The sequence below is a fragment of the Corapipo altera genome, unplaced genomic scaffold (genome assembly GCF_003945725.1).
Source record: "Corapipo altera isolate COAL_440 unplaced genomic scaffold, ASM394572v1 61411, whole genome shotgun sequence".
Lineage (NCBI taxonomy): Eukaryota > Metazoa > Chordata > Aves > Passeriformes > Pipridae > Corapipo > Corapipo altera.
This window is the reverse complement of record NW_020884875.1, coordinates 10,475,124-10,502,127: the sequence shown is the minus strand read 5'-3', so window position 1 is coordinate 10,502,127 and position 27,004 is coordinate 10,475,124. Positions and strand designations below refer to the sequence as shown.

Here is a 27,004-nt window from a genome sequence, read left to right as displayed (position 1 = left end):
CCTTCCCTCCCCTCCCCTCCCCCTTCTCTTCCCAAACCTTCCCTTCCTAAACCTTCCCTTCCCAAACCTTCCCAACCTTCCTTCCAAAACATTCCCCAACATTCCCTTCCCAAACCTTCCCTCCCCAAACCTTTCCTCCCCTTCCCTTCTCTTTTATCTTGTGGTGGTTTTGTTTGTGCCTTTATTAATGCTCAGAACACAAAGACACATCATAGCAGGAACCCACATGAAAACCTGAAGACTTGCCCTTCAGCATCTGACTCTAATGCTATGACATTCAAGTGCAAGTTAAATAAAAGTTGAAATAACTGACTGTAGTAATGGAAAAAGGCAGGAGAGGGAGAGTTAAGATTTAAAATAAAGCCAAAACCAGCCATACTTGTTTGAAATAATTACCTAAATAAGCAATAATTGTCAGTGACAAACCCCTGTAAGAATGTCAGTGGGCGATAATATCTATGTGGAATTCTACAGAGAATGATGCATCAAAGGTGAGAGGGCAGACATGGGGACAAGGTTGCAAGCACAGTAAGGACAACAGCCTATTCCTCAAATCACAAAGGACAGCCCACAACATGACCATTATTACCACTTGCAAAATTGTTGTTGTGCCAACAGAAAAACAGCTGGCAGCAACTGGTAAAATGATCATTCACCACAGCAATTGACAAACACAAGTGAAAATGGATTCCTAACTTCATCACTTGTTTGAAAGTTGCTTTGGGTAAGTCAAAGCTTTGCAGAGACTTGCACTTCCTTGTGTGTGCTCTCCCCCTCTCACCTCTCTGTTCTTGGACAAAAAACCTGTGAGGTGTTTGTGTGAGTTGGCAGGCTGCCTAGCCACCCTTGTGAAAATGGCTTGGCAAATTTGAGTTGAGCACCAAAATGTTTACACAGGGACTGCTCCTACTTAATGAACAGTTTGATACCCATTGCATGCAATTTCTCAGTACTCAGGGTTTAACTGAAGGACCACATTCTGTATTTTGGTAACAGTATATCACCAACATGGAACACTTCAACATTGTAAAAATGTGGAACATTGACCTTCGTGATGAATAAAGCCCATGTGGTATTAACACAGGAATGAGCAAAAGGGAGGTGAACAGCACTGAGGAATATCCTTGTGTTATGGACTGATATACTGCAAGATGTTACTTGCTCTGAAACTACAGTTGTCCCATCATTCATTCCTGGTTTCAGTTAGACTTTTACTGAAATTCAGTAAACCTTTCTTGCTTGCTCCTGCACTGAGGCAGACTGACCTAGCACATTGCAAGTAATTTCTTTCTCTTTTTTTTTAATCAAACTTGCACCAAGTCATTGGATTCCCCCCAGCTTTTGCCCACAAGGCTAGTATGTTGTAGCTCATGAAGTAGAGTCTTTCAGTCCCAAGTGCCATGACACTGATACATCCCTCAAACTACACGTCATTGAGGGTGAAAACAGATGCCCCTGATGCGTCTTCCTTGCTCACCTTTTCTTTCCTCCTCCTTCCCAGTTTCGCACTCTAACCTTATCTGATTTAGAGAGCTGGGATCTGCTCCTGGGAGCTTTGCTCCAGACACAACAGTAAACCAGTGTGGTACAGGGAACCCTGGACTATTATTCCCTTCTTCCCTTAATACATCCCTGAGATTGTGTAAAAAACTCACCTGCCATCTTGGCAGCTACCTCTGATACAGAACCCACTCCAGAACAGGCTGTCCCTAGCCATCACCACTGCTGGACAGTCTCCTAGTGCAAGGAGGAGACTCTACGGCAGGGCTTGCCATCTGCCCTGCTGCCCAGATCCGGACACAAGGAACTATTGGAGCATTAAGTCCCACATCACCATTATCCCTGCATGATTAGGACTCCCACAGATGCAGAATAGCACTGCTGCCAAGAGCCCTGCAGGCCAGACATCATGTGACCATATGCCTGGATAGTGGCTGAGTGTGGGGAATAGCTCCTCACTAAGAAACATGCTTATGATCAACCACTCTCCACACTTTCCCAGTAGGCACCCCCAAGCTCTGCAGCAAAGCTGCCCCATGGATGCTCTCTCACATCCTTCAGGAGGTAAAATGCTTAATGAGCTGAAGCTGCTGAAAGCTGCTGCACAGCAGGGACACACCAGGCAGCTCCTACCAACACAAGCCAGAGCATCCGTGGGGGCTGAAATGCCCGGCCAGGTGGAGGAGAGTGGTTGTTCTGCTAGCACCACTAGGGCTGAATGAGGACAGTGGCCTGATTCCAAAAGCTCTGGACTGGACGCTTTCATATTTGACCAGCTCAACCCTCTGCACTTCCTTTCCTGAATGGCCTAATCCTGCACCAGTGCTCTAGCAAGTGCATCAAAATACATCACCTCGCTGGTAGCGGTTAGCACCAGATGGGAGTATGGAACATTTTACTGCTTCAGACTAAACACTTAACAACAGGCTTAAATGATTTGTGAAACTGGACATTTGTACTGTGGAACAGTACTTTTTTTATGTACTGCCTTTCAATGTGGAAAAAAAATGCACTATGAATGACTCCTGCTGGAATGCCAAGAATCATACCAAGCAAGAGAAGAAACTACTCAAGGGAGTCTGCAAACCATTTTAACCAGGAATCAAATAGGGTGTTTTTTTCTTAATGGAATGCCTCACTACCTTAGCAAAAGTAATGTGACTTCACCAATGGGTAAGTGTATATAAAAGGTTAATGTAGCAATATTTTCAGAGTGAGGGAAAAGACATTTTTAAAGCTATCTTGGAAATGTTAAATAGAACATACTCACAGTAATTAATTTGTAATGTTTTTCATCTTATTTCTTCTGAAATATATCTATTCCTACAACCAGCTGTTACGACCCGCCCCAGGAAAAGGGGAGGGGGGATAACCCAGTTTTTTATCAATAATTCCCTTGGGGTGGATTAGAGTGAAAAGACACTGAATAATCGGTGTCTGAAAACATATATTGATAAGGTTTATTTTAACAATTCTGTATCAACAGGTATGCTAGCATTTTGCGTGTTGTCATATAACAATGTGACATAGAGATAACCTTTGGAGGGGGAGAAAATGCGTAGGGGAGAGAAAGATAGGATAAGAGTAAGGGAGAGTAAGGAAAAAGAAAAGATGAGAGTGGAACAAACGTACATAGTCACCGCCCATGGGGTCCAGCGATGACAATTGGTAGTTGCCAGTTCCATGTCTGTCAGTTGAAGTGGTGGCCTTGATCTGCTGGGGGTGAAGGAGGGAAGCCCCCACACGCCAAGAAGTTATGAGTTATTATATCCATGGTTAGTGTCACGGGCCATGCCTTGAGCCTCCCACCTCTCCTGGGCCTGCGCAGAGTTTCTGTGTCTGGCCTGGTTCCTGCCTTTCAAGATTGGAAGAGGGGGGGATGGGCTTTGATGGGCCATCAGAGGTCCTGCCTTTTCAGGGCTTGACACCTTCAGCACTGGAGGGAGGGATGGGCCCAACTGTACAATGCAAAGGTCAAAATCCTGCAAGAGTCTCCTAGAATGCATAAATCATGAACCATTTCAGTCTCTGACACCAGCTGACACAGAAAAACAGCGAACAGCCCTAAGGATATCTACACATATGATTTCCACACACAACTGCCTGGAGCAGAAGCGTTAAACTTGCAACCTGCTATAGCGGTCCACCCCACTTAGAACTGGCAGCTGGATGAGTTGCTTTCTAGGTAGCGATCTGTTCCCAGCCACTGCCTTCGGGGGGAGAGTAGGAAGGACAAGGCTCATTAGCTTCCCTGGTAGGAGAAAGGTAATGGAAACCCAAGGGTATATTCTGCACCTGCGCTTTGTAGGTGCGGGCACCAGAAGCCCAGCATTTCGAGACTGCAGAGCTGGAGTAGGTACAGCAGTCAGTAGCTCTGCACAGGGAGCAGGTTGCACACAGTAATTTCACAGCCCCACCACTGCTGCCTGTACAGAAGGCTGGCTGACTCCTTGCGTTTTTGGACCACCCACCAGCTCAGGCAGAAGTGGAAAAGCCAACTGCCACAGCAGGTTTTCATTTTATGGCTGAGTTAGGCAGCTACCACTTCCTCTACACTGAGCAGTCACAGCACTCGTCCAGGATTCACTTCACTGTTTTTAGGTATCTGCTTTAAGACGAATCACACCTAGATCCCATCTTTCTCCCCTAGCCAGAGAAGGAGCTTTCACTACTTCAGATGCAGGTAGTGAGTTACTCAAACTGATCCCACCCTGGACATCATTAACCTCCCTGCTTCGGAACTCAGGCACACAAAATGTGCCACTAAACTAAGGGGCAAGCCCGAGTCACCAGGCCAGAGATGACACTTTACACATAAAGGAGTTTGGTTTTTAATTCACCTTCGGTAAAAAGTAAAACAGGAAGGTGGAAGGCTGTGCAGCCTCCTTGGTTGTGCACAACTGCAGGCAATGTTTGCTGTGATCTCTAGCCCTGTTGTCCTCTGTCATCCAGTGAATGAAGTTCCCTGGGCACTGGTTTGCCAAAATTTTGCTGTCGCATAGCCCAGAGCTCGCATTTAGTAAGATTAGAAAATGTGTGCCTCCATATTGCCCCCTTCCCAAAAGCAACCGTGTTGAAAGAAAGAAATGGTACTGAAGAGGTGTGATTAAAATCTAAAATCTCATCTCATGGATATGCTCAGTTGCTTCAACTTCTGTGTCCTAGCAGTCAGCAGGTTTTCTTCTTCTTTTTTTTTTTTTAATGGACAAAAATAAACCTTTTTACAAGGAAAAAAGAATAACATTCAAAAAACTCAACATAATTTCCACAAAAAAACTCCACCAAAATTCCACTACAAATCCAAAATTTTAATCTCAATGACCCTTTTTACAAAGAGATTTTATACATTGACTGTACATATTCACAAAAGCAACAAACTAAGGCATATTCTCCATAGCCATGTTTATAAATTAAAAACTTTGAAAAGCCATGTGACTTATCTCATGTAAATCTTGTCAAGATATAGGCAGCTAAAAATTTTAACCATTTGAATTACTTCTGCATGTAGTGGATGGTCAGTTTATACAGTTATCATGAGTATGAGCTAAATTAATTTCAAATCACTGCAACAAATACTCTGGTAAGAGTATGAAGCTTAAACATTATTTTAAAGGGCTCATTAGAAACCCAACATTTTGATTATAATTAAGAAATGTTAAAGATATTACATTCCTTACATATCAAGTCTGAAAGTTCAGTATGTACACAATCTACAGTCTTGTCCTTACAAATAGGAAATAATTTATCTGTATCTCACACAAGACTAGTAGCTGAAGAGAAGCTGAAAGAGTATTTTGATTTGGCCAGAAAAAGGAGAAAAAATCCCCTGAACAGCCATCCCACACATACAGCTATCAGAATTCCGTATCCCAAGAGCTGCCATTTTGGCCAATCTCCTTGACTAATTCTCTTTACATCCACTCACGAAGTCCCCACCAGTACGTTGCTGTTTACAGCATCTCTCTTGTAATGGAATTGCTTGGGTCTCTAGAACTGGCAAGGCTGCTGTTACAGAGAAAACTAATTAAGTAGAAGAATTGTGCCCTGCAACGTATTACAGTTTGCAGAGACAAAAGAGCTCTGAACTAGACAGACTGTCACACAATAAAAATATAGACTTTTCTTTTAGTTTTTGAATGAACTGTAGTGCTTACTAAAAAGACAAAACTAATCAAGAGGCATCTGTGACAAATTTAAAAGCCTACGTTGGCTTTCTTACAAAGCTCTAACCAGCTCCTTTCAATCCAGAGATGCAGTGCTTGCTAGTCAAGTCTCGTCCCGAAAGCAACCAACCAAACTTCTCCATCCACTACCAGTCTTCTGTGATTTTGACTTAACAGTTTTGCAGCATATGGTATTACTCTGTGCACAGGTCAAGCCTGTTTCACAAAGGACTGTTACGAGGTACTGAAATGTTAGCATTGTGCATCATTTTAATCCCCATAGTGCACATGCTTTTCAACAATCCCCTTCAAAGACAAATTTTCAAAAATGCTAACAACCCAAAACACAAAACCCAAGTGTGTTCATTAAAGCTCGATAAAAAAATTACCTTCCTCTCACTGCTTTTCATTTCTCAACTGCAACAAAGGGCAACAATGTTTCTTTTCAGACTTCCCAACTGGACTTCTGCCATTTTCAGACAGATACAAGAGTATACCTACTCACATACAGTAACATGATTACAGTAAAATCAAAAACCACAAAATAAAATAATGGTGAACATTCCATAAGCAGAATTTTAACTTTTGGTAAACATTTCTCCTAGAGTAAAGGCAAAACTATGCTGTACAAAATCACGTTAACATCTGCAGTAATAAGCCTTGTTTAGCTTAGCCTCAAGCTTAGTGTGTGGTAAGCCTTAACTATGCAATTTCGTAAAAAACCAATTAGACAGAAGATTGTAAAGCTGTATGTCTTCTCTACTTCTACCCATTAGCAGATTCTTCCCTTGCAAAACAACATTCACGTGAAAAAAATTTACTGTGGCACTTAGCTGAAGGCAAACACACGTCTATGGGCAACAAGAGGTGTCAAGGTGACAAACGATTAAATGGGCTGGTTTCTTCTCCATGTGCAGCAAGCTTGAGCGTTGTCAGCTTATGAGGCGGGTGCTGAGGGCTCTTACGAAGGTTGTCGTCCATCTGCAGAGAAATAATGAGAGCCGGATCTGGCAAGCAGTAGAATACAGATTATAGCATTAGTCTTATTTGTCAGGGCTGCCATCATTAATGCTGGTTTGGGGTATCTTTACTCTCTTACTTTAGGACCAGCCAAAACTGGTGCTTTGGTTTCTTTTCTCTCCCAAATATATGCTTGTTTTAGAGCTGCTATTCATTCCATTGCATATGGTGCATCAAACCCGTGGCAAATGGGTGTGCTTCTGCTCAAGTCACTTTGTCAAAATTACTGAAGGAAGCAACACTGCTACCTGTTCCTAAGAGGTAAAATTTTGTACAATAGCCAAATGCTGCTAGAATGGAGATCAAGAGTCAAACTGCTAACATCAATGGATGCTTTTTGTATGTTCAACACCATGCAAGAATAAACCTTTTCAAACCAGATATGTTCTGGAGGCACTGAGTAAATTTTTATTATTTACAGATTACAAAAAGCACTTAATAAAGAACTTGTGATAACAGTTTTTCAAAGACAGGTTAAAATTAATCTCTGAATATAAATAATTAACATCTTCATAGGGAGTCAATCTAATGCCCTATATGTAATGTGATCTCAAAAGTTTAGTTAGTACAGAATAAAAGACGGCATAGAGGAGATCTGTGGAGGCTGTGTGGTCCATCCCATTTCCTCAAGGCAAGATCACCTTTACTTCAATCATGCCTGACAAATGCTTGTGTAACCCATTGTTTAGAAGTTCCATAGCCACACTTCAATGCCAGAAAGAGGATCAATACCTAATGCTACAGAAGCTGATCATAGTTAATGATCTACTTCATGTACTAGTCTTTTTCAGGAAGAAATGCCTTCTATCCTTCCAATCAGTGTTCTGTCTGCATCAAAAGACTAATTCTTCACAAGTATTTTTTGCATAAGTTGTACAGTTTTCAGTAGGTGCTGAGTGACAGCCTTAGAAACAAAGAACATAAGAAATAAAAGCAAGATGTAGAAAAAGCAGGAATGTGACTACAGGTTAGTTACTACCGCATGCAGCTGGGAGCAAGGAAACCCGGTGATCAGTCTTAATTTGTAGGACCATTTCTGAATTTTGATCAATACATTTGCCTCTTCCTTTGCTGAGGAAAGATACCATCCCTCTGTTGGTATGCACACCTGCAAGACAATGTTCTTTTGGCTGTATTAAAAATACTTTTTTAAGTACAGGGCTTCATTAATTACTCCTTCCAAGTAATGTAATATTCTTCCTGCCTCTCTACACAACGTAACTCAGTAGAAAAGAAGCAAAGTCCATTGTACAGTTGCAGTTGCCATGCAAGAATATCTGTGAACGAGTAACCACAAAAAGCAGAATAATTAGAGACTGAAGCAAAAGTAACCTTTTCAATCAAGTTGGATTCCTTATTTACAAGCTGTGTGAGTTTCTGCAGATTAGCATCTGCTGTATCCTGTCCAGCCGGAGAATGGCCTGGAGAGTGAAGGCAAAAAGATGAAGAGTGAAAAGGTATTTACAAAAGCTTTTAAATCCTTTCAAAATAAACACATATTGGAGATAAAGTTCATGCAGTATTTTCATGCAAAGAAGAATTTAAGTGAAAAAGCCATTCTGTGTGAGAAAAATAGTACTAAGCGTGAGCCATAAGATTTTGCCAATGCTTGACAGAACCTAAAACTGAGTATTTATCCTTGTTTTTAATTTTCAATCCTTTCTGCTGAACTTTAGAGGCTTCTCCACTTCACTTCCCACGAAAACTCTAGCATAAACTAAGTAAAACCTAATCTGCCTTGGCTCGCAAACAGAATCCTGGAGTACTAATCCCAACAGAAGTATATATGACAAAAAGGGGAAAAGAAACACATCTTACCTGAGACACTTAATCTGAAGTAGCAAGTTAAAATATCATCACAGAATCGACACAGATTGGGAAGCTGTTTCAAGTGCTCTTGTAACTGTACCCTGGGGAAGCACACTTTATAAACCGGTGCAAGGAAACCAAACACAAAGGCATCCAAGGTGGTAGGCCTAAAAAGTGACAAAAGAAAACACTGAAGTGACTGAGGTAAGACAGTTAAGACTTCTACAACTTAACAGTTTTCTGTGTATGTCAAACACAGCTCAGGACAGAACATAGCTCTTCTATGATTCCACCTTTGCCTATCAACCTGGTAAACGCTTTGTAGCAACTATCCACTCATTTCAGCACCTCTGAACTAGAGATATGCTGGCAAGCTGAAACATTAACTTCAGCATTAAAGCACAGTCATTCTGTCACATACACTGATAAACAAGTCACTCTAAAATGCATTTCTGGCACCACAAAAGTCAAGTTATATGCCAGGGGACCAAGATCCTCAAGGAGTTGTCCAATTTCAGCAACTAAAGGCACAGATCATCCATTTTAGGACCTGCTGGCACTATGTTCTTGGCCCTATCTGTCTCCTGCTCTGCATATATACCACAGGCAGTGGAATGTTCCCAGACCTACGCTCTTCTCCCACAGGGGCACTAGTAATACCTCAAGCCTAAAGCATTTTTTGCACATACAAAGACAGGAGGTGACTGTGGCTAGAAAAGGGTTCTCTAGTGCACCTCACATTTTCTTAGCAGCTGTGGGCAGCATCTGCCTCTCTGTGGAAAAATGCTGGATAAAGGAGATACCACATTGCCTCAGTCTGAAGATCTCGTTTGTGGCCTGTTTGCTCATTCAGATTTATCTGAAAAGCAGTGTATCAGACACGAAACTACTGTGCACCACTTTTAAAACTCTGGCAGGTTAAATAAAAAAAGAGTTCAAGTGCTCACAGAGTCATATGGTACGTGTTTTATTAGTCATCTACAAAAAAACCCCAACCAACCAAAAAAAAAAATCAAACCACACTCACGTATCTCCAAAGAAAAACTGAGATGTTCCCAATCTCTTCGACAGGAGATTTAGGCACTCCTTGGCATCCCTGTATATCTGATGAAACACAAGACTGTCTAAGAGCCTTAGGTGTAGCAAGGTTGGTAAGCACAGCACCATTCATCAGTCGGCAGTGTGCTAGACTGTTTCAGTTTTTGCCTTTGACAGAACCAACTTACAAATTCTTTACTACACAACACATACCTGTGCTTCCACTTCAGTGAGACTGTAGAGTGGAGGCCCTCCCTTGGTCAGCAAGATCCTGTTCAGTGCTTCCCTGGACATCTTTCCAGGCAGATACAAACTCAGTGGGAAGGCAATTCTTGAGGCAAACCATGGCTTTGTCACACTGCAGTAATTTTCAGCCTCAATCCAGAAAGTGTGCAGCTATATCAACATGAGGAAAAATATAACTGAGATTTCAATGAGAACAGTAGACATCTCATAAAACTTGCCATGTAAGACTTCTGTCAGAGAAGCAGGAGAACCAGGATTTATTCTAATTTAAGGCAATCAGGCTCCATAAAGTTATATACTAATCCTTTAAGTGGAGTATATAATTAAGGTGATAGTTACCTTCCAAATAAAGAAACACACCAAAGATATGAAAAAGATCTATATGCATCTGCATAATATTATGTATGCACTACATACAGACACATACACTGTATACTGAAAATATATTACAATAAAAGTTGCAGACATACGGGAACAGGTTTGGAATTTCTTAAAATTTGGTTTGAAATTACATATAAATCTTAAAAATAAAAGATAGCATGAAATGATGACTTTGAAGCCAGGGTCAGCTGAAGAGGTAGCTTATGATATCATCTGGTCAGAATATTTTTTTCTGTACAAACTGAAACCAAAGTCATTCAAGGGGATTCAACATCTGTGGATTTTATAGCTCTAATGTAATTACACTGAAATGGTGAGAGAATGTGGCCATGTGTTATTTAAAACTGAAAAATTAAACTACTGACGGGCATTTAAATCTACCAAAGTTCTAACTGAACAGTTCAAAAGGCTTCCAGCTGTGTGGCTCTCCTCAGGCATATCACATCTTATCAAAGCTTTTTCAAGAAAATCAAGTGAAACAAAACATGGCCACAATAAGCTGTTTCAGGATACTGCTTCCCACCCAAAAAAATCCCAAAAAACCACCAAAACCCCCTAAAAACCAAAAACAAACAAAAAAGAAAACCCACCAAAACCAAACAACAACCAACCAAACAAAAACCCAAACAACCACAAAACAAAACAAATAAGCATCCTGTCGTGTCCCCCTCCTCCTCCCCCCCCCAGCATCCTTTTAAAATGTCTTTCATAAATTTACTATTATTATTTGACATCCCACAAACACACACTTCTTTCCTTTTCAAATGATGCTAGGCAGTATTTTCAAAAATTGGACTAACAAAGCAAATACATTCCAGCCAGGACAGTGGTAGAGAGACTTTAGTGTCTCTCATGCTGGGCACTTCTTGTAGCATTCAAATCCAAATATTCTGACCATTATAAAGTATTTATCAATATTTACCAGAGCTGGAAGCAGTTTCTCTTCAAGCAGTGCAATATACGCCAGTGTATCAGCTCCTTGTTTTGCAGACAATTCATAATCCGCATTATACTTCTACGAATTAAAAAAAAAAAACAACCACAAAACACTAAACCCAAAACCCTAAAAATAGTGTTACACGGAACCTTTCAAAAAAATGATCAATGCAAAGTTACTTCAAACTTAACAGCTATCAAGTCAGTAAGTATAAAAACACTTTTGGGGACAGAAAGTGGGCACTCACTAGAATATCTTCCCTTATTCAGGTCAGCTATGTCAAACCTTGTTGCATCTCCCTTTTCCACTTTTCCATTCTTAGATCTTTGGGCTCTCCTATTCCCAAAATAACTCATGCCTCCTTCCCATTTGTTTCCAAGCAAATATCCAGCCATACAGAGGCAATTTTTCAGTGCTTAGGGATGTAGCAAACCTCTGTTAAGTCCTCATCTTTATTTCTGAAGAAATATCTGGCACTTCAGATGGTGTAAGTATAAAAAAAAAGGCACGCATTCCCATATTTTGCTTTTAATTAACATTCTAAAAGTTAAGGAATTGGATGTTAACAATGTAAGGGACCAAATGCACAACTAAATTAATCCAGTTACAGCTGACTGAGTTTTTAATTCTAACACTAGATTCCTTTAAGATACATTAAAAAGGCTGATAAATTTTTGGGGGAGTGAGTAGATCTGTTTCATTAATTTATAAAGAAAGGGTCAGTACTGATACTTCAAGATATCTGAAAGGCAAGCATGTAATTGTTATACTTTAACTCAAAGAGGGTTTTTTTCCCCAGCACTATGGAATCTTTGGTATTCAAATGAATACCAAATTCCAATTCAATTCAAATGAATACGAAAGTTTCATATTTGAATTTCAAAACAGCTATTTGAAATCCCATTTCAAATGCAGTTTTCAGATTCTGGTTTTTTCCCCCCCCAAAGATTTAAAGTGTCACTACGGCATTGATCAGATCATCTGACTTTGTAGGAGGTGCATTTGTAATGTAAAAGCAGAATAGTGGTCTAGAGGACTACCTTGGAAATAAAAAGATGGTGCCACGGTTTACTAGACATCTTTATACTTCATGAAAAGAAGAAATCACACAGCTTTATTCTTTGGAAATAAAACATTAAGAGATCTACAAAAGGCAGTAGATGTGGATCAAGAAACGCCTGCAGACATTTTTATGTTACAAGCTACAGATAAACTACACAGATTAAAAGCAATGCTGTATGTATTATCTTTCAGAAAAAAGAGTACTGGGAAATGACCATTTAAGCAGTTAAACCTAGGCTGTGAAATCCTAGGTCTAAAAAGTCATAATGACATTAAAGATGTGATAATTACAAGCAGGGTGCTCAGCAACAAACTGCTCAGTTAAGGACAGTTTTTTGCCCTTTTCAACAAACATTTTTTCATGTCTATTTTTAATCTTTCACACAACTGACAATCAAACTTCAAATTGCAATTTCTTATCCACCATTTTGCAATTCTCATGCATATATGAAAAACAGAAAAGCACTGGGTCTGAACTGAGTTTACAGACTTTGGAAGCCAGTATCAATGTATACCGCGGGGACCTGCAGAGTCACTACTAGGCAAAGAAAACAAATCTACCTGCTTTCTTAAGAAGTTTAGTATTTTTGCTGGCTGAGAAATCACCTTGTCTTCTGATATGAGGACTGGTATATCTCCTAGAGGGCATAAATAATACAGTCAACAATTTATATCATAGAATCAGCTGGCTTGTAAAAGACCTCTAAGTTCATCAAATCCAACCCTTGCTCCAATACTGCCATGGTTACTAGACCATGGCACTAAGGGCCACATCCAGTCTCATCTTAAAAGCCTCCAGGGATGGAGAATCCACCACTTCCCTGGGCAGCCCATTCCAATGTCGGATTACCCTGTCTGTAAAGAATTTTTTCCTCATAACTAACCTAAACCTCCCCTGGCACAACTTGAGACCATGCCCTCTTGTCCTACTGACAGTTGCCTGGGAAAAGAGACCAACGCCCACCTGGTTACAAACTCCTTTCAGGGAGTTGTAGAGAGTGATGAGATCTCCCCTGAGCCTCCTCTTTTCCAGGCTGAACAACCCCAGCTCCCTCAGTCTCTCCTCAGAGGACTTGTGCTCCAGTCCCTTCCCAGCCTTGTTGCTCTTCTCTGGACCTGCTCCAGCACCTCAATATCCTTCCTGAACTGAGGGGCTCAGAACTGGACACAGTACTCAAGGTACTGGTCTCACCAGTGCTGAGTACAGGGGCAGAATCACTTCCCTGCTCCTGCTGGCCACACTGTTCCTGATACAGGCCAGGATTCATTGGTCTTCTTGGCCACCTGGGCACACTGCTGGCTCATGTTCAGCTTCCTGTCAATCCAGACTCCCAGGTCCTTTTCTGCCTGGCTGCTCTCCAGTCACTCTGTGCCCAGCCTGTAGCGCTGCAGGGGGTTGTTGTGGCCAAAGTGCAGGATGTGGCACTTGGTCTTGTTGAACCTCATCCCACTGGAATCAGCCCGACTCTCCAGTCTGTCCAGGTCCCTCTGCAGAGCCCTCCTGATCAGCCTTCCAGCTGATTAACACTCCCCCCAACTTGGTGCCATCTGCAAATTTGCTGATAGTACACTCAATCCCCTCATCTAAATCACCAATAAAGATATTAAACAGAACTGGGCCCAACACTGATCCCTGGGGGACACCACTAGTGACCAGCCACCAACTGGATGCAGCCCCGTTCACCACCACTCTCTGGGCCCGGCCCTCCAGCCAGTTCCTAACCCAGCACAGAGTGCCCCTGTCCAAGCCATGGGTTGCCAGTTTTTTCAGGAGTATGCTGTGGGAGACAGTGTCAAAGGCCTTGCTGAAGTCCAGACAGACCACATCCACAGCCTTCCCCTCATCCACCAGGTAGGTCACCTGATTATAAAAGGAGATCAGGTTGGTCAGACAGGACCTGCCCCTCCTAAACCTGTGCTGGCTGGGTCTGATCCCTTGTCCATCCCATAGGTGCTGTGTGATTGCACTTAGGATGATCTGCTCCATAACCTTGCCAGGCACTGAGGTCAGGCTGACAGGCCTGTAGTTTCCTGGGTCCTCCTTCTGGCCCTTTTTGTGGATCGGTGTGACATTCGCCAACTGAATGAGTTCTAACATAACTAGAAAGCAATCAGGCACTTTATGTACTTTCCTTTCCTCAATACCATGCTCTGATCTTCCTAACATGTAGACAAGAAGTTTTACACAGCAAGGGAGTTCCACCAAGGTCAGAAGTATGCTTAGTCTACTGTGGCCATCACTAATAACAGAACATAAAAAATGGCAACAAAAAATCAGATTGAAGCCAATGTTTTCTGCTAGGTATTCGGAACTTTGAGAACCAGGCTACTTGTCTGGAATTCACATGTTCATCTTAAGACAAAAATTCCAACTCAGTCCAACTGCCTCCTCAACTCATTCACCTCGGGGCCTCTTCCTTCCACTCCAATTTTTTTCCTGCCCTTCCCCTCCAAATCCATTTTAACCACCTGTTTTGTCTAGCCTTGCTACAACCACTGCCCAAGCTACCACAGCAGAATCATGAGCTACTCAAGAACTAAGTATTTCCTTTCTGCCAGAACTTTACTGGAAGCCTTTACTCATGAGATTGCCAGATCAAAGTGCCTGCAACAGGGGCTATCTTACAGCCCATTCACAACATAACTGCCTCAATAAGCCCAAAAGGATTGTGTTGCTAACTACTATTAAAGTATCAATTATCACCAACATTTACTATTTGGGTTGATTTTTTAATGGATTTTATGTATTTTTGCTATGAGGAAAGCCACCAAACTTTTAGCAAGTACACCCAGCTAGTTCTTGGTATTTGCTCCTAACAGAAAACAACACACTGAAAAGCAAGAGCCAAAGGATCAACTTCTGTATGAATACAGTAATGGCTAAACTGACGATGTGGTTAAGCATAAATGACAGAATACTTTAACCCTGCAGCGATGTTACAAGCAACAAGTAGGAGCATCCAACAAACAGAAGTCATCTCTGACACCTCATATTCCATTTTTTCTGAGTCAACCACTCTAATTCAGCACAGTGCTAAACATCCCAGCTAGTGTAAGGTATACTCGCTGAAGCTCACATTGCACTTACAACTATACCAGCCCCTTAAATTATGTATAATTAAAGAGCTATTTCCACATACAAGTCAGGTTACTATCATTATAAATATGCAAAGTGCTAAAAACTTAAAAATTTGCTTTCAGTATACCATCAATTTAGACTGCCTGAAAGAGTTACGTACTTGGCACTACTGCTTTGTTGACGGTCTGCTGCTTCACCCATATACATTTTAATAAATTGTCCTTTGAAGCACCTTATTTATGTCTTCCATTATTTTATTCCCACAAATTCATCACACTTGATCCTGTGAAGTCATTTAACTGGGGCAGGCTGCACTCATTAGCACAAGCCCAATGCAAATACAGAAACTGGAACGTTCATCTATAGCGCAGCTGTAACTAAAAGAATACAGACTGCAAAGATGGTACCTTTTGGAGCTTTCCAGGACCTGCTTATAGTATTCACTGTCAGGGGAGCACCAGAAAATTTGGCGTAAGCCTGCAATAAAGATTGGGAGAGACAGGGGTTAAATTCTGTCACTGTGTGTAATAAAATTGTAAGACAGCACTTCAGAACTTGTTTTAAACATCTTCGGGCACTGAGGACCGACTAGCAGCAAGTGCGCGGAGAGGCGCGATGGGTTTCGATAGGGCTTCCTTGCCCTAACACGACTCCAGGAAATGCCGCGCAGAGGCCCTGCAGCCCCCGGGAAGGGCTCGGCCCCTGGGGGAAGGGCGGCAGCGCCCTGGAGAAGGGCTCGGCACCGCCGGGAAGGGCGGCAGCGCAGCCTGCGGCTTTTGTGAGGCACGAGCCGGGCCGTGCCGCGCGCCGAACGCCGCGCCTCCCACTCCCGGCCTCTCCCGCGGGAAGGAGCCCCGCGGACGGCCGTGCCGGTGGCAGGCAAGCCCCAGGGCGCCGCCGGTTCCTCCCTCCCTCCCTCCAGGGGCGGGCGGCTGCCCGTTACCATGACGGTGAGAGACTCCGGGTGCACGGACGGCAGCCCCCAGTCGCCTGCCCAGCACCTCAGCTCCATAGGAGCCGCCATCTTGTCCGCCGGCTGGCCAGGGCGGCGCTGCTGCCGCCACACGGAGACTCTCGAGCGGAGCGGGAGGAGGAGGCGCCGCGGGCGGCGAGCTGCGGGCACCAGCGGCACGGCGCTGGGGGTGGAGCGTGTCTTGACCTCTGCCGGGCGTTGCCACGAGGGCAAGGGGGCTAGAGGGTAATCGCGGAAATCGGTTGGGTTGCAGAAGACTTGTGAGATCGGTCGGGTCCAACCTATGATCGAACACCACCATGTCAGCTATACCATGAGTGCCACGTCCAGTCTTTGCTTAAACACTTCCATGGACTGAGACCACCACCTCCCTGGGCAATTCATTCCACTGTCTAATCACTCTTTCTATGAAGAAATTCTTCCTAATGTCCAGCCCAAACCTCCCCTGGTGCTGCGTAAGACTATCTTGTCCTGTTACTCCTTGCCTGGGAGAAGAGGCCAACTCTCACCTCACTACAACCTCCTTTCAGGTAGCTGTAGAGAGCGAAAAGGTCCCCTATGAGCTTCCTTTTCTCCACAATAAACAACCCCAGCTCTCTCAGCTGCCCCTCATAGGACTTGTTCTCCAGACCCTTGCCCAGCTTCACTGCCCTTCTCTGGACATACTCCAGCACCTCAATGTCCTTCCTGAATTGAGAACTATGTCCTCTCGTCCTGTCACTTGTTGCCTGGGAGAAGAGGCCAACCTCCACCTGGCTATAACCTCCTTTCAGGTTATATCCAGATGGGGGTCGACCTCTTGGGAAGGGACATGGACAGCCCCACAGCCGTGACCCTGTGAGGAAATGCCACCCACCCTGTGGCACCATCGCTGTCCTCATGAAACACTTTTGGTACTGCCTGGCTGAACCCTTACCCTCCAACCCTGTTACTATACATAGTGGTGTTACTTTACACAGGAGCAAAAAAAATTGTGGCTCTCCATCAAATATGAGGAGCAGTTGTCAGCAAGTTGGCTTTAAAAACAATGAACCCAGATCTTATGTTACCGATTTTGACCAGGTTATAATGATAACCCATTCAGTGTGGGTTTTACTGTGGGCCTTTGAAGATCTCAAGCTGTCAGGCTGTTTGTTCCAGAGCTCATGGAGACGTGCTACAGCACATCTAAACACTAAGTCAAGTTTCCATTCTTCCCACACATGGAAAAAATACCGCACACACTGACTTTAAAAAAACCCTGCACTGACCACCCTTATTCAGGTATTCTATGTATAAAGAAGAGAGTGAGGGCAAAGCTTCATTTGTCCTTCTTCCCTCCCAGATCTGTGATTTCAGATTCACCTGAAATTTGTGGAAGAAAGTGTCATAAAACCTATGACACATAAAACCTATGATCTGACATCATTTAGCTTCATTTTATGAGGAACATGGGAGAATAAATGCATATCTACTTTTTTTCTCAGGAAAGCATACCACTGGCAATGTTAACAGTAGCTAATTTTTTTTTAATGGATACATTACATTTTTCCCCATAAAGACATACTTAGGATAAATATTCTTAAGGACACTTGTCATATATTTTCCTCCCTACAGGCACCGGCTGACTTCTCTATCTGTCCGGGTACTTTGCTTTAGCCTGTTCACAGTGCCTCACTGAGATGCACATGCTCTGGAGAGAACAGTGGCTCCTAACAGCTGTGATCCCAAACATCTATTTCTATAAGGAATATTTTCCCCAGGGCTCATTACTGAGGCCAGCCCTGTTTAATACCTTCATCAACAACCTGGACAAGGAGATCAAGTGCACCCTCAGTCAGTTTGCAAGCTCAGTGGGACAGATGATCTGCTGGAGTATAGGGAGGCTCTGCAGAAGGATCTGGACAGGCTGGATCAGTGGGCCAAGGTCTATGGTATGAGGTTCAAGAAGGTCCAGTGCTGGGTCCTGCCCTTGGTTCACAACAACCTATAGGCTGATGGCAGAGTGGCTGGAAAGCTGCCCAGCAGAAAAGGACCTGGAGGTGCTGGTCAACAGTGGCTGAATAAGAGCCAGCAGTGTGCCCAGGTAGCCAAGAAGGCCAATGACATCCTGGCCTGTATCAGAAATAGCGTGGCCAGCAGGACCAGGGCAGTGATTATCCCTCTATGTTCAGCATTCGTGAGGATGTACCTTGAATCAGGTGTTCAGTTTTGGGCCCCTACTACAGGAGCATCATTTTCATGCTGGAGCATGCCCAGAGAAGAGCAATGAAGCTGGTGAAGGGTATGGAGAACAAGTCCTATGACGGGCAGCTGATAGAGCTGGGATTGTTTACTGTGGAGAAAAGGAAGCTTATGGGGGACCTTATCGCTCTCTACAGCTACCTGAAAGGAGGTTGTAGCAAGGTGTGGGTCAGCCTCTTCTTCAAAGTAACAAGTGATAGGACCAGAGGAAATGGTCTCAAGTTGCACCAGGGGAAGTTTGGATTAGATATTACGAAAAATTTATTTGCTGAAAGAGTTGTCAAGCATTGGGACAGGCTGCCCAGGGAAGTGGTGGAATCACCATCCCTGAAAATGTTAAAAAAACCCTATGTGGATGTGGCACTTGAGGACACATTTTAGTAGTGAACATGGTGGTGGTGGTGCTGGGTTGATGATTGGACTTGATGATCTTAGAGGTCTTTTCCTAAGAAAAACCTAACCATTCTGTTATTCTATGAGCCACCTTATGGCTCTTCTTAAGGCAGGCTGAAAGAAGGCTTAGGAGGTAAGTAGGGAAGTAAGCTTTGCATTGCCTTTAGGCCCAATTTATCTCTGTGGCTTTGTGGGTTCCAGAGCAAAGATGAAAAAAAAGGCAATCTGCATCTTTCCTCCCCCATGTCAGGAACTTTTTCCTCTTGGCTGCATAAGTGGAATTCCTATTACTGTAAATGAAAAGTAAATAGGTGCATTGAGGATGGATATATAACTTGACTTGAAAAAGTGGAGCTTCAATTTGTGTTTTGGAAAAAGCAAAAAGTCTTTTGAAACCTGTCTTTGAAACTTGTAGCATTTGAAACCTACAGTTTTTCTTCTGAATATGAGGCAAGATCAAACCCATAAGTGTTGACATAAATATGGAAGTATGTGGTTTAGAGCTGATATTTCACTTGCATTAAGACTTCTATATCTTAAATGCCCACAGATCCTGATTTTTAATCATCCATATAATTCCATCAAAACAGTGAGTCTCATGATGGATATTAGGAACAAAACATGAAAGGTAAATTAAGCAGCAGGGATTCTATTTTATTTCCCCTACCCTATTACTTGGAATTTGAACAAGTTACAGACGCTTCTGTAAAGTGCAATCTGTAATGTCTGCAGCTTCTCTGTATTCTGCATGCTTAAAATCTTATTGACTTATGTAAAGTAAGCAGGTCAAACATTTTAATGTTTGAGGTTTTCTGTCAGATCCCATATGAAAAATTAGTCATATATTTATAACTTCCTTACCAAATGTGACTGGAATTATGAAAGTTTCTTGTAAACAAAATGTCCATTAATCATATTTTGATTCTTGATTCTTATTCAGGATATTAACCTCCAGTAAATTGAGCTGGAGTTTGTACTTCAGAGGATACACAAGAGTGAAAAGGCAATTGCTAGTATTCCATTGCTTTTATGGAAAATGTTGATTAGAAGGTCAAATAGCCCCTTCCAGAGAGCAGACAAACATTCTGTTTTGTGAAATCCCTTAAAGAAGGCTGTGCTTGAGCACAAAATCCCCTTCAGTTCATAACATACTCCATCAATAAAACTCAGCATAGAAATGAAAACTGAGAAAATTACAGTGACATTTATGTACTGAGTAAATTCTCCTAAACATGGACTTAAACTTCTGGTACATTGTGAACTGGTTCCCTTCTATCATATTGCATTGTGCCTCATGGTCTGTTCGTGAACATGATGCTTCCTTGTGCATTCTTTGTGAGTAAGCTCAAGGAATAAGCAGCTGCAGAGCAAGAACAGAACATGGCTCTCACAGATCTAGCACTAACAAATGTATAATGCTACAAACAAAATCCTCCTCCCATACAGTTGATCAGCACCAGTGCAAGAGACTCCTCTGTAGTTAAATCAGAAGTGAGATATGATAAGTTATAATTACCTAATAAATATTTTTTTCAGATAAGGAAGTCTTTCAAGAAGACATTTCAAATGTTTTGATAAACTCAATTAAAGTACATAATAAATGGCTGCAAATTATTGATAAGTGTTCCCCTTATGCTTTATGTTGATGAAGGACTTCTTCATAATAAACAGTACAGCAACATCAGTGCTACTCTAGATCCATGTATTAGCCTCTGTAGGATCTGTACTGTCTCCATCCTTTAAGTTGAGGACAAATTCTGGACTAAAACTTCTTTTTAGGGAGCTTGTGGCACTGTAAGTCCTTCCTTGTTTTGTCCCATGTCCTTGCCCCCTGCTGTCCCCCTTCCAGCCTCCCTCCTTCTCCTGGTTCTACAGCACTCTGCACTTGATGCTCTGTTTTTCTCACTCCCTTGCGCAGCTCCTGGCCAACCCTTTGACACCACCATGTCCTCCTGTCACTTCCACTGCAGGGGTAAGGATAGTGGGAGTGAAGCTGAGGCGTTTCTTGTTTTGTAGAGACATATTTAGAAGAGCAGTGGGGTGAGGAGGAGGAATAGCACCATGCTGGGACACAGTGGATGTGATGAGCACCCTTCTGCCTGGTGACAGGCAGAGGAAGAAATGAACAACTGAAGGATTGGGTCAACACTGCTACATGGATAAGCTAAGAAACAGGGTGTGTTATAGGATATATACCATGTGGAGGACAGCTGGAGGGCATATGAATATAGGCCAGCCAAAGGTATTTGAAAATCTCACTATGCCTGTGCTGGAGAGCGGCCCACAGCTGTGCTCTGTGCAGTGGCACAGCTGCTCCAGCAGACGCTGCACAGCATGCTTGATAGTCCCAGCCCTGCAGCATGCTGTGTCTTGCCTCACATACAATGAGCCCCCCAGGGGCTGTTCTCTGTGGTGCTCATTAGCTGTATGCACCAATCCTGATGTGACACATTAATCAACACTGCTTTGCTCACTTAACATAAAATTTCCCTTCTATTGTTGTCCTACTTTTCATGATGTAAATAACACTAGACAGCTCCAACTTTTCCAATTGCATGTAAATAGCAAGCTGTGAGGAGACCAACCATGGCCTCCTAAGTTTCTGATGCGACAGAGGTTCATCCACAGGGCTGAGGCACAAAGTGAGGTACAGGACAGAGGGCTGTGCAGCAGGTTGGGAAGCCCACCATGTGCTGGTATTTCTCACTAGCTCCCTTTTACCTGTGCTGGTGTTTCTCACTAGCTCTTCCCTTCTATCTGTGCTTTCTTAACATCAGCATTGCAGAGGCTAGGATTTTTTGAAGTAGAGGACAAACAATGGGATGATGACATCCTGAGGGCATACACAATGCTGAAAATTGTGGTAGTTGAAAGAAGAAGGTCGGGTTTTTTTAAAATTGACTTTGGTTATATTATTTGGTTTGGGGGTTTGAGGGTTTGATAAGACAAACAAGCTTCATCAGTGATGTCAATCTAGTCAGTTTGAGCACTGCCAATGCTCCTAAGCTCTTTAAATGAAATAGAGGAGCAGATAACTCACTTTGCTAGTCAGAGTCTTCTAGAAACTCAGTTTGCTCCAGTCTGCAATCTGCATGACCCCTTTTAGTGCCATTCTTCAGTTACGAAAAGTAGTGTATTTAAATTCCTGCCAAGACCAAGTCTACACACCAGAGCATTCTCATTTGTTTTGATTTAGCATATGCTTGAGAGAGAATCTGTTCTAATATACGCAGAACCCCCTAACAGTTGAGACTCAAAACCTGATCTGCTGAACAGGCAGAGAAACTTGTGAGAAGGCTTTGCAAAGACAATGGCTGTATTATTGGCAGAAGACACATAAAGGTGTGGTTACATAGAAACATAGAGGAACATAGAAAAAGAGGTAAAATTAGTTTTAAAATATAATGATGATTACATTGTTGGAGGTGCCAGCCTCAAAGTTAAAGTGTCCTGCGCTCAGTAGGACCGGATGAATAAGGCTGCATTATCTTCATGCTTCTAGAGCTCTCCTACTTCCCTCACCAGGCTGGTGGTTCCCAAATGGGCTGCTCACATCAGTGCTGGACTTGCTGTCCCTCCTGAACGGACAGAGCTCTTACTGGCTCTCAAAGAACACCCAAATCACTTCTGGGGCCACCTTCATGTGACCGGTAGTAAGCACAGATGCTTATTAGCAGTTGGGGTCGATGATCTTAAAGGTCTTTTCCAACCTAAATCATTCTGTGATGCTATGAATTCAAAGCAATTAAACACATTTCAATTTCCAGGACTCCTCCAAGGGCACACTCCAGCCACTGTCACCCACAGGTCTTGATTTTGGGGGCCATCGACAGGATCTCCGGCTGTATCCAAGCTCCGCCACCCCCACCGATGCCGGTTGTTCCCGGCTCGGCCCCCGACGGCGCGCTACCGCATGGTCCATCCCAGCCCTTGGCCATCTCCGCCGCGGCCCCCGCCCGCCTCCCGGGGTAGCCCCGGCCAATGGTCCTTCGCCTGGCGCCGTCCGTGCCCGGCCCCGGGTCCGCCCCGTTAAACGGCGGCCCCGGCGCGGAGCAGCGCGCCCTCTTCGCCGCCCTGCCCGGCCCGCGGCCGCCATGGGGTGCGAGCGCGGCGCCGCGCTGCTGCTGCTGCTGCTGCCGCTCGCCCTGCAGCTCTGCTCGAGCCGCGCCGCAGCGCCCGCCCCGCGAGGTAAGGGGTCCGTTCCCCCGGCTGCGGCGAGATCTCCTTTCCCCTCTTCCATTCGAGAATGCTTGCAGCGTCCCGTCCTCTGCCCTCTGACGGGAGCCCTGGCTGGTTGGAAACGGGAGCACCTCTACAGGTGCGAGAGAAGCCGGCGCCGTCGGGGCGCGGGGCGCGCTCTAGGAGTCGCCCCGGGGTCGCCCCGCCATGCTGTGTGTGTCCCGCGCGACGGGCCGTGGGCACTGGAGGAGGTCGCGGTGCAGCCGCTCCCCTGTAGTCAGCAAAAAAGTGTTTTTCTAGGGGTGCTGGTAGGCGTGTGGAGCGTCTGAAGAGCGCTTTTTCCGTTGCAGGTTCTCATGAATGAGAAGTGAATTGCTGAGCCGTGAAAACTCGCCGGGAAAACTCTACTACCTAGTAAAGCGCATAGAAAAAGTGGTACTTCTAAACCTAGCATTGCTGTGGCAGTATTTTGCACACAGTAGGTCAGCAGCCGCTGTATTCTAGAGCTTGAGTAAAATGGGTAGTATCGCTCTCCAGTTGTGCAGCTTGTGACTGGAACCAGCTCGGCTACTGAGAACACCGGGTAGTGTAACTTAGCACCACTCCCGCAGCCTTAAAGCTGCTCCTGGTTCTCTCTGCGTTTTTAACACCTTCGTTTGCCTTACCAAACGATGTTTGAGACTTTAATCGTTTATTCCTTACTTACGCAGATCTAAAAGACAGCCAGTCAAATTCAGCTGCATTTCCAAAAAGCCTGTTAAAGTCCTTTATGATGTAAAAACATTTCAGAAAATTATTGCATTGAGAAGTTGGATATTGCCATATTAAAAAAAAAAAAGAAAAGGCAGGTTTTTAACTTGTTAGAGGCAGTAGCCAATGAAAAACCCCACTCAGCGTGTGACGTTTTCAACTTCTTGAAGCTGGTCAGAAACTATTGCGGTGTGTGGGGGGTTAGGGTTTCACTCCAGGTGTCTAAGCCGTCATTAATTACCTTGAAAAGTGCTGAACAGCAGTGTTTATGTCTGCAGTTATTATGCTAGCTGTGACTGGAGAACTAACTTGGATGTTCTCAAAAAGCTGGTGTGACGTGGCAACAGAGTTAAGGGAAAGAAGGGATGTTTTAGTTTGAGCTCCATCCTCTCCTGTGCCACTAAATTCAGTCCTCCATGCTTCGTCCTCCTAGGGCTTCTCATCATGTCTTTTAGTTTTCGCCTTGATATTTTGGGGCAGATCTCCAAAGAGTGTTTTGCTACTGTCTCATGGTGTAGCTCATGTCTTGTTAGCATTTTCATAGGAAAGTGAGGAGCCCCCTTCTAAAAACCACAGAAAGAAGGTGGGGGAGAGAATTCCTGGTCTGTCTCACAAGTGGGCTCAGTTTAGCCTGGTGAGAATGCATGCTTGTACTTCAGAGGCGTGGTGCGGCATCACTCTCACCACATGAATTGAAACCAGCTGCTTATGTCTTTCAGCTTCAGCAGTCCTTTTCTATCTATTTGCTCTCAAGTCTGCCTTTCCAGGGAGACGAAGGAAGAGATTCTACAAAAAATGAAATCTGAAATCTGTGTGGATCTTTTTTACCTGTTCTTTCCAAACAAGCAATTGTCTCCCTAACGCCTAAGAGTTGTCTCTCTGCCAACTCTCTAAGGATGTAAAATAAATTTTCATAACGCCATTGCTCTTCCACTAGCCACATTTGCTAGCATGTGTGTAAGCTATGCTTAAATGGATCTGGTTACATACTGCATCTACATACTGTAGATTGTGAAGGTATCCCAAGAAAGGGTTTGATAACATGGCTGAGGAAATGTACTTTGTAGAATGCAACTACCGAACCAGTTTGAGCATTCATTTAAATATGCAAATTTCAAAAATTTCAATAAATGTTTTCCATAACAGTAGACAGATGTTTCCCAATATTTAGTCATTACTTTTATAACATTTTTAAGTGCTTAACCCTTGTATACATTAGTTAGTATCACAGGAATTGATATAAATTCAGCCAATAGATGTAGAAGAACTGGACATAATATATAGCTATATTCTGTGCTCTCAAAGGCTTAAGTATTGTATTTCGTTGCTCTGGCAGAGAAAACACAGCTGTATTTTTTTAATGGCTATGACTTGTAAAATGCTGTTGTAAAAAGCATTTTTACGGCATTTTACTGCAGGGGCTTGGATGAGTTAAGTCTTATACAGGTAGAGGCTGTGATCTGAAGAAAATCTCTCTTCAAAAAAGATAGTAAGCTGCGTTTCAGTCTCTTGAGTGGGTGGGCGCTTGGTTTGCTCTCCCTGCAGTAAATGTGATGAAGTATCCAGCCTTTTGTATCTGCTGTCTGGGTTACTGCAGCAGTAGTTGTCCTGGGACACTGTAAATGTGAACTGAATGAAAGAGAAGTCTTTTGACGAGGTCCATCCACTAAGATGTGTTTCTTACTTGTTTGACAACAGTATTAGTAGTGCGTGCAAATCAAGTGCCTTACATTTTTTGTGTTGTGTTCTGAAAACTCATGAGAGTCATGAGATCCTTGGACTCAATACAAGTATAGACTTCAGTGGTGATTTGTATTTCAATGGCTTCATGAGATAAAGGGAAAAATCTCCATTTTTGTCTTTTTGGGAATAACATTAGTGTCTAGATGAATGGATGCTCCAGAATGAGCAATGGAAGCATTACATACCCATGCTCTAATATAAGTGAACAGGGTTTCCCACAGGTCTGTGGGTAGGTCTATGTGCCCATGGGATTGTCCTCCAAGTGCTCTTCAGTCTTTTCCTGCTTGTATTGTGTGGAAACTCTGGATCAGTAGGATGGCCTCATCACTTCAGTAGATGATGACAGCTTTGAGGTCATGCTGTGTAGACAAGACTCACCTGCACTGGTCCACTGTTTTTTCAGCCTAGGAAACTAAACTTAGTAATACAACCACAAACTTGAATCAAGGTAAGGCACAATGTGCTGTCGTGTGCCTTTGCCATCTGCCTGGTGTTGTGGCTCTTCTCTGGTAGCAGCTCTATGGTATTGTGCTGGTGTGGGAGAAAAATAGGGCCCAACCATGACAGGCGTATGGAGTGGCAGTGGTATACAATGGCTAAGTATGCCCTTATATTTAAATGACACTTGTACATATTCATTTATCAGACTTTGCAAGAATATAACGTATATGCTACTTTAATTGCAGTGGGTTGAAACAGGAGGTAATCAAGAAACGGAATAGTTTATCGAGTTTGGAAACATCATGGATTTAGGAACACTGAGGAAAACCCTGGTTTGTTGTTTCAGTGTCATAAGGGACATTTCTGTCATATGTACAAGTATAACCATAGACTCTTTGCTGATGCATTGAGGAAAAACTGAAATAAAAATTTGAAACAGCTTTCACTATGCCTTCAGGGTAATTTTTTTTTTTTGTCAGGCCTGTATTTCTTTGTTTTCTATGCTAGAAGAGAAAGATGAGTCTTATTTATATAATATATCTTCTGAAGAGTCAGTGAAATGAGAAAGAGGTTGTAAACGTAATAATGCTTACCTGGCTTTTTAGCATTTTAAATGGTGCCCTGTAAATACCATAAGTACTCAGGAAATCTGTCTGAAAATTTTAATGCTGAATCCTTTGTCTAATTGATACATGAATACAAATATCTGGATTTATGAAAGCAGAAATAGGTTAAAAAGCTTTCTGTTGAAGTGCATCCTCAGAAGAGAAGATTTTTAGAGATCTACCTGAAAATATTTAAGCATCTCAATTTGAAGACTAGATATTTCTATGTTAGTAAGTTATCAATAATTCCTTTGGAAAATAAAAGTTGCTAAAATAGTACCAGTCGCAACAAATTGTAGATGATATTTTGGTAGAATCATAGGATAGTTTTAGCTGGCAGGGACCTTTAAAGGCCATCTAGTCCAAACTCACTGCCATGTGCAGGGAGCAACCAGGTTGCTTAAGATATCCCTTCCAGAGCCAGGAGTTGAACTACATAATCTTTAGACTTGATCATCCTAT

At 43.2% G+C, this 27,004-nt stretch overlaps 2 protein-coding genes across 6 annotated transcripts in view; one reads left to right on the top strand and one right to left on the bottom strand.

Annotated features, from left to right (window-relative positions):
- Positions 1 to 4,787: 4,787 nt before the first annotated feature.
- Positions 4,788 to 16,331, bottom strand: MTX3 (metaxin 3). Of its 4 annotated transcripts, none has more exons than XM_027634857.1 (9): positions 16,179 to 16,328; positions 15,643 to 15,712; positions 12,718 to 12,794; positions 11,080 to 11,172; positions 9,744 to 9,926; positions 9,520 to 9,596; positions 8,502 to 8,659; positions 8,016 to 8,104; positions 4,788 to 6,670 (listed from the first exon to the last, which is right to left on the bottom strand). In XM_027634857.1, the coding sequence occupies exons 1-9, from the start codon at positions 16,257 to 16,259 to the stop codon at positions 6,596 to 6,598; spliced, it is 903 nt and encodes a 300-aa protein (XP_027490658.1). In that variant the 5' UTR covers positions 16,260 to 16,328; the 3' UTR covers positions 4,788 to 6,595. The 4 variants fall into 4 exon arrangements, with proteins under 4 accessions (XP_027490658.1, XP_027490657.1, XP_027490661.1 ...); XM_027634856.1 differs by having other exon boundaries at positions 4,788 to 6,644; positions 16,179 to 16,327; XM_027634860.1 differs by lacking the exon at positions 8,016 to 8,104 and having other exon boundaries at positions 4,788 to 6,644; positions 16,179 to 16,331.
- Positions 16,332 to 22,918: 6,587 nt separating this feature from the next.
- The window catches only part of THBS4 (thrombospondin 4), a 40,784-nt gene continuing 36,698 nt past the window's right edge, over positions 22,919 to 27,004 (top strand). For both annotated transcript variants that reach the window (XM_027634502.1, XM_027634501.1), the window contains exon 1: positions 22,919 to 23,012. In XM_027634502.1, coding sequence (XP_027490303.1) covers positions 22,919 to 23,012 — 94 coding nt within the window. The remainder of the gene's footprint in view (positions 23,013 to 27,004) is intronic.